The sequence below is a fragment of the Vanellus vanellus genome (assembly GCF_965231255.1).
Source record: "Vanellus vanellus genome assembly, chromosome: 9".
Taxonomy (NCBI): Eukaryota; Metazoa; Chordata; class Aves; order Charadriiformes; family Charadriidae; genus Vanellus; species Vanellus vanellus.
Window position 1 is genome coordinate 5,201,747 of NC_138914.1, and position 12,344 is coordinate 5,214,090.

Below are 12,344 nucleotides of genomic sequence, written 5' to 3' on the forward strand. Positions count from 1 at the left end.
TCTCACCGCCTCTCGCAGGCAGATTTTCTTCAGCTCCTCAACTTTCTGAAGCAGTTTTTCCTGAAGGAGTTTCTCTTTCTTCTTTAGTTCCATAATTTTCTCCTTCTTTTGTTCTTCACTGACCTCTGAATCCTGAGAGCCTGAAAAAGATACTCTCTGTTATCAGGCGATTTGCAGATAAAAGCCCTTTTTTTTTCCTGGTCAAGTAAGCCGAGATCTCCCCAAAGCAGTCCAGCCCAGCCCAGCCAAACAACACATTATTCTAAGTGCAACGTCCGGCTCTCGTGCCATCCAGCAAGCAGGCTTTTAGGAAATCCACACTTTTTCAAACCCCCAATGTATATACTTGCACGACAAGTCCCAGGTATAGACCCCAAACCCCCACCACCTCGAATATGAATCATTGCAATAGCAATATCTACAATATACCTCATATTTGGGCTCTGACTTTGCTTTTGAGACAGACACTGAGGCTCCTCGCTTGGGCTTCACCTCGAGGCACCTGCACATGGCAGCCGGGCTCTTACCTCCCCCCTCTTCCCCTCCTCCACAGTCAAGGGGACAGATCTAAAGTCCACTCCGGAGCTGAGCTTTATTTGGAAGCATTTCTCTTCCCTGCTCATTTCTGAGGAACCTCAGGGCAATTCAACTCCTGGAACAAGTGCTTAAACTTAGCCTGGATCAAGTTTCCTTCAGACTTTGATGAGACTTAAGAGTCATTCAAGGACCGACTGGTAAACTGATAACAAATTATCCATGGACCAAGAGTATATGGGTGCTTATCCACCTAGCATATTTTTATTTCCTTATTTAGTTATAGGGGTGGGAAACAGCAGGTTATACCCTCGATGTTACTGTTTCAGATACATAACTAACACACACCTTCACATACGTCGCTGTATTTACGGCCAGCTAGCCTCATTTTCCCTTTTCACATACATAAGCCTCTCTGTACTTCACTACCTCGTGTTTACATAAAGTATTACCTGATGAGACCAAACTGCCGTTGCTGGCCATAATAAGCTGGTTCTTTGCCTCCAAAGTCACAAGCTTTGAAACTTTTGGTGTTCCCATCTCTGTCAGATCCATGGCGATATCATCTAAGCTTCTGGCTGAAGGAATTTTGGCCTGAAGCAGTTTTAAAAAAAAGTAAATAAATAAAAATCCAGCCTCATCGAGTTACCTCTAATTAACTTCGGGACATGGGGTCACAGAAGATGATGTTTCACACCTCATCTCCCACATAATTAAGGGCTAAAGCAACAGGATCACGCAGGAGCTCTCGGTGCACAGGGCCGTGTTGGCATTCCTCTGCCCCCAAAGCCTGAACCATCTCCCAACCCAAAATCTCTTTGCTGTTTGCACCGTGTTCAAAAACAAACACGAGAAGGAGACAAAAGGAAAAGCAGATTAAACACCGAGACGTGGGAATTCCCTCTTCTGTGATTACACTTCCATAGCCCTTAATTGCAAGCAGGCTAAAATGGATCGAATAGCAATACTGTCGTTAATAGACTGCTCAAAAAGCTGACAAAAACAATTTGTAGTTTTCCTCTGGAGAGTAGTTCATCCATGGAAAAACATACACTGAAGCACATACAGAAAAGGTGTTGAAACTTATGCCCACAGTAAAACGCCTTTGACTTACTTTGCTTTGCTTTCTGTCCAAGTAAAACTGGTGTTGACTGATTGCCATCACCCAGATGGACTTGATCAGGGAAGTGTTTGCATACCAGGTTTGCACTACCAGTCCACTCTGACCAAAGGTCCTTCTCGACACTGAAATTCTAAGGAGGTGAAGAGAAATGCAATTTCAAGACAGGTCTTTGAGGCTTAAAGTCCCAAATGCCTCTCCCTTAACCAGGCAAGGCTCAGCCTTTATTTTAGAGATGTCAGAACTCCGATTTCCTTCTCCCCACAACCCCGTGCTGCTGCCTTTCCTCCCTCCTAACCTTCCCTTAATTCTACAAAGTTAAAGCCCCTCCTGGTTGAGCTTTGCAACATGGAGCAGAAGCAACTGCTGCGCCTTTTAGTTCAGAAGCACGCTTGTGCTGCCGAGACCAACGGTGGGGTACGCTGTAAACCTAGAAAGGGTGAGCATACTGCCACCGGGATCCTGAAAGGAGCAGGATGGGGGACCTGGGGGGAAAAAATCAGCAGAGCATCTCCCAGCTCCTCCTGGCCCAGCCGGGAGGCACAGCGGTCCCGTGCCAGAGGCAGAAAGGATGGCAGCAGGAGAAGCAGAAAGGAAGGTGCAGTCAGAAATTCACCCTGGGCAAAAAGCTCTTTCATCTTGGGAGGGATCTTGAGGGGAAGGCAGAGCAAAGCAGCCCGCAGGTGAGCTCCCACCCCAACCGGCAGCGCTCCTCTGAGCCCCTGAAGGCTCAAGCCCAGAGGAGGGAGCGCGGCTGCCAAGGCAGGGCAGGGCAGAAGGTGAGCAAGAAAGTCACGTGGGCTGCGTTCCCGGGTCTCCGGCGGCACAGGCATGTTACAGCGGCCTCTCGGGGAAGGGTTTTGTAAAGTGAGCAAATTTGGCCATGACGAGTAGTCATAGAATAACAGAATGGTTTGGGTTGGAAAGGACCTTAAAGCCCATCTCGTTCCAACCCCCCTGCCCTGGGCAGGGCCACCTCCCCCCAGCCCAGGTTGCCCAAAGCCCCGTCCAACCTGGCCTTGAACACCTCCAGGGATGGGGCAGCCACAGCTTCTCGGGGCAACCTGCGCCAGGGGCTCACCACCCTCAGAGTGAAAAATTTCTTCCTAATAGCTAATCTAAATCTCCTTTCTTCCGGTCTGAAGCCATTCCCCCTCGTCCTATCACCAGAAGCCCTTGTTAAAAGTCCCTCCCCAGCTCTCCTGTAGCCCCTTTAGGGACTGGAAGGCCGCTACAAGGTTTCCCCAGAGCCTTCTCTTCTCCAGGCTGAACAACCCCAACTCTCTCATCCTGTCCTCCCTCCGCTTTAAGAACTCCCTTGGTGGACATCAGAGGCAATTTGAAAGAAGGACACCCAGAGCTGTAACACATCAACAGTTGCTCCAGGTCGCTCACTATGGCTGTGACCTTCCCTCTGCAACATCGCAGCACCACTTGCTCATCACCCACCGCCCGGATCCAGCCCCGACCTGCCCTGCCAAACGCAGGATCAGGCTCAGTGTCCCACAGCCCAAAGTAAGCTCAGGTCTGTGCTGAACTCGGAGGCGCCTCCCATCCCCCTCCACTAACACCGGGTGACAAATTCCCAGTCTGGGTAAAGATCCATCCCGCTGCTACAACCGCCTCCTCCAGCCTTACCTGCGGGGATCGTGTACTTCCACAGCAAATTTCTTTTCACGGAAATAGAGATTTTCCAGCTGTTTCCATTGAAATAGCTAGGAGAATGGGGAGAGAGAAGCGGAACACTGTCACCGCGAGAATCACCAGTCTTCTCCCCGCAAGATTACGTAATTTCAGCAAATTACAATTCCCGTGTGTCTTCAGCTATGGCACAGACTCAGCAATAACAACATTCATAACATCAATTAAAAAAAATAAGCACATAAATATAAATGTATAGGACGCTTGTCAAGTAATTTCACACTCTCATGGACAATGCGTTGCAGATTGAGGATTTTGCCTGTGACAACATCTGTTTCCACTGGTGGCACACTTAATTTCACTGCTAGAAGTTCACAGAGATCTTGGGAGGGAAGTTAAGGTCCTTTTCTCTCTGATTAAACGCAAAAATCTCTACACAAAGTAATTGGATAGACACCTATGGTCTCTTCCCTCAGAACATCCCCAGGGAATGGCAGCAGCTGGGGGGCAAACCAAGACCTTTCTTTTCTGAAGACACTGGGTGAGAGATGCAGCATGACGTTTTGGAGCAGGGGTACAACACGTACAGAGAAAGGGCAGCTACAGAAGGAAGCCACCCCACAACGCATACTTCTGTAAGGAAACCACAGATTTCCTGCAAAGTGCCAAGTGGGAGAAGAGATCAAAGTCAACTGGGGCTTGGCAGCTGCACCCGTGGGATCAGAATTTCATCGGAATCTGCTCTCCCTTCGACCCAGCATTAGCCACCCGCTGGGGATGATCCTTCAGGGGCTGCATCTTCCCAGCCCAGCTTCGGCCGAGCTGTTCCCCAGCCCCCGGGTCCTGCAGCACCAGGGTGCCCGGGCACACACGGAGACCCCTATGGCTGTCCCCAAGGATGTCACCTGAAGATGACAGGGTGCAGGAGTGCAGCAGCACGGGCTGTAGTTCACAGCCGGCTGCCTTCCCAGGGATAGAGCCCAGGCGGAGGTAACTGAGGTGCTTCCACCCAGGCTGGGCAGGCAGGGCCAGCGTTAAGTGGGATACATTGGCTTGCAAAACCAGTGATCCAGCCAAAGCACCCAGGCCATCACAGCGACCCCCGGACCACCGCAGCGACCCCCTCCCTCCCCACAGTTTATCGAAAGCCTCCAAGGGCGCAACCACCACACCAGGAGTCCCCAGGACACGCGACATTGCCCCGGCCTCTGCCAAAAGCTGACCCGCCACGCTCTGACGATGAAGGAACTTCAAATCTTGTAAAAAATCATGTATTACGCCATGCTGAATTTGGAAGATTCTTAACAGGGATCGTAAACGGAACATAACCCAGTGCATGTGTTTGTGGGGAAAACGCCGGCTCTTTCAGCAGCCTTTCACTCTGTTTAGTTAAAGCTTTCCTTTCTAGTGCTACAATTTATTATTAGATCCTGCTGCACGAAAAATGCAGCGAGGCGAGATGTCACTTACTTGAACTAATAAGTCACTTTCTAAAAGATTGTGGAAGTTTTACTCTGCTGCTTAAGTAAGTTTATCTTTGTACTAAAGGCGCCCCGTCTGGTCACACAACTTTCAGAAGTGCCTTCTCCGTAACTTTTAAATAAATATGTTTAAAAAAAAAAAAAAATAAAATCAAAGAGAACACAGCTCAGTGCAGTGTGTCGGGGGGTTGAGCAACAGCACCCGTGGGTGCTTTGGCACGCAGGGATCCCCAGCACGGCGCTGGCGGCTCGGCCGCCCCCCTCGTCCCCGCACTCACCTGCCCGCAGCACCGTCCCCTTCTCCCCCGTCCCTCCGGAGAGCGTCAAGGGCGCCATGAGAAGAGCAGAGCGAGAGGCGGCTGTCGCGGTGGTGCCATCCCTCCCCGCTGCGCTTTCGCCGGCTTCGCCTCCCACTGCTGACACATGCCTGACATCACCCGCCTCTCCCGGCAGCGGCGCCTCCCCGACCCACCCTCTGCCTCCGATAAAAGGAAAATTGAGCCCAGGAGAGAAGAGGAGAGGGTTTCTGATGAGGGGCTGCACCCCTTTGGAGCACCCCGAGACACGGCAGGGGGCTGAGGTGGGAGCAAGCCTGGCCAGGGGGCTGCAGAAGGTGACCCCGGCCAAGTCCCGGCCCTGCCGCCATGGGCTCACGCCCGACAGCCAACAGGTTGGACCAGAAGCATCGCGCCGTGTCCCAGCTCCCACGCTCATAAAAAAAAAAAAAAAAAAAAAAAAAAAAAAAAAAAAAAAGGTATAGGCGTGCTTCAAACATGACCTCTGGAAAAAAAAAACCAACCCAACGCCTCACTGCCTCTTATCGGTTGCGGGTGATGACTCCCCGTCCCCTTTATCACTTCCTCTGGGTTTTTCCCCTCCGGATGTGCTCGGCATTCCCGAGGGCTGTGGGAGAAGGGGTCACCTCTCCCAGGGTCAGCGGGGGTGAAGAGGGTCATATTTGGCGGGGGGGGGACAAAATGCAGCTGCCCCACCACCTCGAGCAGCCTCCTGCCTTGCCAGAGGGACACACCAGCACCCCAAGGGTCTGGGTGGACCCTTCCATAAATCCCACGCCCCTCAGGGAGAAGCATCCCTGATCATCTGTGGTGCCAAGGTGGGGGGGGAGGGGGAAGCCTTTGCATTTGTAAAGAAACCTGCATGGAATTGCCTCAGGATGTGGGTAGAGCTTTGCCCCATTTCCTCCCCACCCTGCCAGATCCATCCCAGCCCAAAAAGGAGCTGACGGGCGCCCCAAGCATTTGCAGCCGGATACATTCAGCACAAAGACATTCTCCCCCTTGCCCAAAGACAGGCAGGACTGGGACAACCCCAGTTGCCCCCTCTGCTGCTCCACTGCAGTGTTTGAAATTCTGCACACAGGACACATTTTTCGCTCTTACGGACTGGAAAGTGCCCTGTCCTTAAGCTATCTCACTTAAGAACAATATAAGCTCTCAGCAATCAACTCCTCTGACAAACTCCTGCAGTCAGGTCCTTAAAAAGAAAGAAAAAAAAAAAAAAAAAAAAAAGACCCTTGGTTATGTGAGTAGCTTCAGAATAAGTTGTGGAGTAATACTACTTATATGGGTGCGCTTAAAAATAATCATGACAATGTATCAATGCGTTTCTACCCAACATGTCTGGATTCATGAAAACAAGAGGAAAAAAAGGCCTCAATACAAACAAGGGCCAAAAAAAAAAAAAAAAAGTAATGAAGAATAAACCAGAGTAAACCCAATGAAATTCTATAAACTCCTTCAAATAAATTTTTCTTGAATTGTGGTGAAAAAGCTACTCAAGATACTGATACTGCCCTAGAGTTTTCCTGCTCCCTTCAAGTACACCCTAACTCTGTACAGACATGTTTCTAAATCGTTCCTAATTTCAACCTTACCTAAACTACATGCATATTAAAAGACAAAAGAGTCGTAAAAAAAATTAAATAAATAATCTGGAAATCTGAAACTGGTTTTTGAGGGCTGGAAGAACAATTAGGAATAATTAAGATGTTTTTGTGGACATTTTGCAATGTATGTTCCCTTTAACCAGATGATTAGGTCCACTTGAGCTAATGAATGTTTTCTTAATAGCCTTCCCATCAATTTACATTGCCAGACCCATAAAGGTTCGTGAAAACTCCCACTGAGCATCGCAGGGGCCGCCCCTCTGAATCTGCAAGCAGAATTTGGCCTGGTCAAGGTTCGTTTTCTAGGTCTTTTTGGAGAAGGCAGAGGTGCACAGCTCCCCAATCGCGCCTCATTAATCTGGCACCCCTGTGCACCAGCCAGGCTTCTACCACCCAGGTGCCGCTTTTGCAAGCCCATGGGTTTAAGCTTCCTGCACTCCTGCGATTCTCTTCGAGATACTGCAGAAACACCAACAGACAGACATGGCCCTCCCAACCCTCTTTCCCATACAAAAAGAGCCGTAATTGTAGTCGAAGGAGGCACAAAGCAGACCCAGGCTGCTGAAGTTGTGAGACGCTTTAATAAAAGAAGCAGCCGTTGTTGGGTGTTTTTTTTTGTTTTTGGTTTTTTTTTTTTTTTTTTTTTTTTTTTTACCTGGCTGATCTCGCATTCCGTTTTGAATAAAATGCAGGTTTGTCTGGGCCCGACAGCAGGAGCTCGCTGGCTCGAAAAACGGCCCCATCAGGATGGCAGGCAGGAGCTGGCAGAGCCCCCGCCTGAGAAACGTGCAAGAGAGCTTCTCAGGGGCCCTTCGCTCAATATTCCTATCAGCCCGATGCATTTTATTTTAAAAAGTCTTTTTTTTTTTTTTTTTTTGCAAGGGGGTCAAAATCTGGAGAGACGCTGCCTGCAGGGGTGGTGTGTCCAACCACTGCTGCACCAGCCCCGGGCACAGCACGTGCCGGGGTTGCACCCGGGATGCTTCCAAGGCTGATGGCAAATTGCGACCAAGACCTAAATTACCCAGATCTTTGATTTTCCACCCAAGGGATCCTTGGGTAAGGTCAGCATGGAAGCGTGAACCACGCTGCGGCGTCTGCAGCAGCCTTGGAAGCACTTTCAAAGCACCCGGTGGTACGTGCGGTGCCTGTAAGGAGGTTCGGCAATCAGCATCCCAGGAACTGGCTGGGAACGGCAATCTCCAGACAAATCTGGCAATTCAGCCCAAGGAAACATAAAAGATTTCTGCCCACAGGAATGCACCCCACCCCGATGAAGGAAATTACCGCCCTGCCAGCAATGCTGGAAGAAGGGCTGCGTTTCAGCCCCTCCGCTCCAGTTTGCTGTCTGGCACACGCTACCTTCAACTGAAATCCTTTTGTTTTAAATTGCTGTGCCTGGCCATGGAGGGGGGCACTGGAGGGGACGGCAGGAGAGACAAACTGCCCCACCTGCAGCAGCTTCTGAGAGGAGGCGGCAGACGGCTCCCACCAGCGCCAGCACAAACGGGCAGAGCTCACCTGGAGCCATCCTTCATCTCTTACATATTAAGCCATTCCTCTCAAAACCGCTTCGATCACTTTTTTTTTTTTAATGCATTAGAATCCATCCTTGCTCGGTTCTCACTAGCGTTGGCATTGGCACGAATCAGAGATGTCTCGGCACCGAGCTGTCCCAAAATGCCTGTGATGCTCACGCAGCTTCGTGCGCATCTGGAAGGAACTGAGTTTCAGAGCTGTCTCATAACAGCTCTGTGTTTATTTTAAATAATTATGCGGGCTTAGTATCTTATGTCTAAATCAATGGCTTCTACTTGATGAGAAATAAACACCATGAAAGAAATCTCTGCCTAATTAGATCCGCCTGCTGAGAAGCCTGTACAAACGCTGTTGTGTTTTGAACCATTCAGCAAAGGCGGACAGCAAATTTACATTAAGTAAATGTTCTGCAAGGGAAAACTTTCAGCATCAGCTCTTACTATATGTTAAATTGAAATAAAAATATCATAAATATTACCCATTTCAAAACTCATGCACTCGAATAAAAACACTTTTGAGAACATAATGTATTCAAGACATCCAGCACTAGAATCAAAATTCTAATAGATGTGAAACAATACCGTAGCAAGATTAGTTGTTCTCTTCAGACACTGTAGTTCATTTATCAGCAGGGAGTCGCCCACAGAAACACAATGAAGTGGGAGAACGAGTCAAAAAGCCAGCAAGCTGCCTTCTCCAATTCCCATCCCTCCGAGGATCACCACGTATTGGCTGAACGCAGCATAAACTCAACTCATACCATAATACACGCTCCACAAACAAGACGAGGCATTGTTTATCTGGCCAGTGAGAAGAATAAGGGGAGAGATAAAAGGGAGGTCTATTCTGTTTTGAAACGGCATACGAAGTCCTGGGACCTGTTTTACGCTTTTCCTAATTGATTCAGAGGAGACTGGGGACAGGATCTTGGCATGCCACCCCATAGCAAGCGGGAGGCATTTCTCCAAGCGGGAGGCATCTCTCGGTATTAACTGCAGCTGAAGGAGAGTATGTTTGCAAAGCAGCAGGACTGCAGAGTTAATTCCAGGTCTGAGCTGAAATCTGAAGACGGGTTGCCAAACCCAGTCTTTTTTATGCCCTGTGAGACTTCAGGATTATAATCAACCGAGCCCAGCATAACCTGCAACCAGTGTGGAGCCACTGCTTTTATCTACAAAGAAAAAGACAATTTTCATAAATGCCACAAAAAAAAAAAAAAAATCATTCTCCATTTTCAGTCTATTACAGCACTGGAGCAGAGTGGTCCCCTTGGCTCCCATCAGCTCGCAGTCCCAGGAAAGGCGTGAAACAGGCGCCCGCTTCGCTAGAAGCCCCTTCCAAAGCGATACAAGCTCTCAGGAGTGACTTACAGCAACAAAACTCCTTTCTCCAAACCATCTCAGGTCAACCAGCAAAATATTAACAGCCGGACTCAAACCTCCCCAGCCAGCTTTACGCAGACAGACAGGGCAGGTTCTCCTGGTCCGGCCCCGAGTTACGCACCGTCCTCTCCAACAACACGCGTTCCCCTCGCGGATGACTGACGGTACAAGCGCAAGCGTTGGCAAGGCTGAGCGATACGGATCTGGGGATTGCTTCATCCAGGTCTGTCGTGCAAGTTGTTTCCTGTGATGAGTTCTCAGCCTTGGACTTCACACAGCAGTGTTGATCCAACAACAAAATCTTGGGATAACCACTGTGCTCCAAGGCTAATATTTAGGTCTCTTTGCCTAAAGATCTACTTGGATAGAGCCAAAAGATTTCACTTTTTGAGGAGGATGGTTATATTTGTTGGGATTTAATTGACACTGTATTAATGGGCGCAGTTCATTTTATGTGTATTATTTTATTATTTTTAAATTTTTATTCTTAATACGGACTTGGCTCTTACCAGATGCCTATGAGGAACACATTAAACAAATGCAGCTACTTCTGACAGCAGCCATTAGCATTGCAGAAAAGACACAGGGCAGAATAAATCCCCCTGGTGTGAACCTAACTGGAGCACCGGCACCGATTCCAGTTCAAAGCCTCCCACCTGAAACTCAGCAGCTTTCCCACTGTAGCCGCTATCAGAGAGGTTTGGACACCCAGAGATCACTTGTATCTTTAAAATTAGGAAAGGCCAGCTTGGTCTTCATTAGACTTGGACTTCATTAGCCTTTCCCTTTTATTGAGTTCATCAGCTGCATGTATATTTAAACATCACTAACTGGAGGAGTGGAGCGCAGTAAGGATGCTTTTTCCCAGATGGCTAGGGATAAACACAACAGCACTTTTGATTCACAGTATAAACAGCAGCACACCACCAGCACATGGCAGTTGTGAGTTTGGCTCTATCCCGAAAAGCAAAGCAAGAAAATTCTGCTAAATCCTGCAAAACTAGCGCCTCTGCTCCAAAAGACAGGCATAGGTTACATGCCTACTCTCCTCCGCCTGCTGCTTCGGAAAGGACTGTGCTTGCTGACTCCTTGGAGATTCAGGCAAGCTATACAGACCCTTCCGTCACTGAAATATATTCCGATACATTCCTAAATATGAACAAAGAACAATACTGGTTAAAAGGAAACTTCTGCCTGCTGCATCACAGGCAGCAAGGCTACAGTTACACCAAAATAAACAGCAGAATTTCAACATTTTAACTCCAAAACCAAGTCTTAACATGGCTACCTCTCTAGGCCCAGCATCGGCTTCCCCCTCCCCCGAAAGAGATCCGATTCCAATTACTTCCATGGATCATGTCCGAAATGTGCTTTTTTTCATACAGAAAGTGTCTCAGGGTTTGAAGAAACTGTTTGCGTATTTAGCCACATGTTAAAAGTAGTCACGACTCTGGACAGGCTGTGGCTTAATTCATTTTTGTCCCCTCCTATTAACACCGGACACAAATCCATAAGGATACTACAGCCATATCCATCCCCACTTTTTCAACCAGCTTATAGGCGTTAAACTTTCCCCTCTGCGTTTTGGCTCCTCTCCCCCACCCTCCCTTTTAATTTCTATATAACTATAACCACAGTAAAGCAGACAACTATTATCATTCCCATTGTAACACTTCCACTGCAGAGGTGACCTTTGTTTTTTTATTTTATTTTTCTTAAACACGACTCCTGCTGTGCTCAAAGGCGACGCCTCGTAACTCTCTATAGCAGGGTGTGACTCGGTATCTGGACCCTGTTGACCTTAAAAAAAAAAAAAAAGATTTTCTTAATCTGCCTGGTTGATGTTGTAAACTGAAAATCCCGCAAGCATAAAAACTGCTTGGCGAAGCGATGCTTCTAGCCAGGCAGGCTGCATTTTCTTGGAGAGCGTTGCTGGTCACAGCCGGACATCTTGGCCAGAGAATGATCCGTGTTTGGCCTGACTGGAAAAATCTTGTAGATAGGGAAGTGCTGAAGAGCAAGAGGAGCTCCTGGATGCTCTCCTTTGACCATCAATGGCTGTGTTAACATTGACTTGGTTTTCTGGGGTTCCTTTTACGCCACTGTCATCTTAGAACAGGCATGGTAAGAGAGATCTGGGGCTGAGCTAAGCGCTTTACTAAACAGAGCAAAGGAAGGATGTAAGAGTTCAACCTTGGACACACAGGTATATAAAAATATACCAAAAGAAACCAAGTCGTAGCCTGCTCTGGAAAAAGAGGAGACCAAATTGGGAGCTTGAAGGGGAATTACTCTCAAGGAAGTTTTGTTAAGCTGTGTTTTTTTGGCGCAAATACACGAAACAATACCATTTTCCAAATGTAAAATTCCCTGGCAGCAAGCACACACTTCATGCGAACTCCTGCCCAGATCATTCCCGGGGAAGGAGAACAGCAGAACTCCAGGTCTCCGTCTCCTCACAGCTTAGATGTTCCAACAAAGAAACGACCAGAAAGAAACCGCACACCCCCGAACCGTCAGCGTGGCCCCTGCACGTGCAGTCCTGGCTCGCCCCCCCCAGCCAAGGGGGTTAAACAACTCTCCAAAGCCTTGCGGGGCTCAGTCCCGTCGCAGGGAGATGTATGCGGCTACAGGACTGGGCGAGCTCCCAACACACCCTGTGCTCGGGCTGCGTGATGGGCCTCCATGGCTGCCGGCAGAAGAGCCCGTTAGGGCTGTGCCGGGGGCCTTGAGGGGGGCAG

At 48.7% G+C, this 12,344-nt stretch overlaps 1 protein-coding gene across 1 annotated transcript in view; it reads right to left on the minus strand.

Moving 5' to 3' along the window:
- The window catches only part of FRMD4B (FERM domain containing 4B), a gene marked incomplete at its 5' end in the record, with an annotated part of 65,255 nt that overhangs the window by 13,955 nt on the left and 38,956 nt on the right, over positions 1–12,344 (minus strand). Inside the window, 4 exons of the mRNA XM_082487693.1 lie at positions 7–140; positions 987–1,128; positions 1,649–1,787; positions 3,293–3,369. Of these exons, the coding sequence (XP_082343819.1) occupies positions 7–140; positions 987–1,128; positions 1,649–1,787; positions 3,293–3,369 (492 nt within the window). The remainder of the gene's footprint in view (positions 1–6; positions 141–986; positions 1,129–1,648; positions 1,788–3,292; positions 3,370–12,344) is intronic.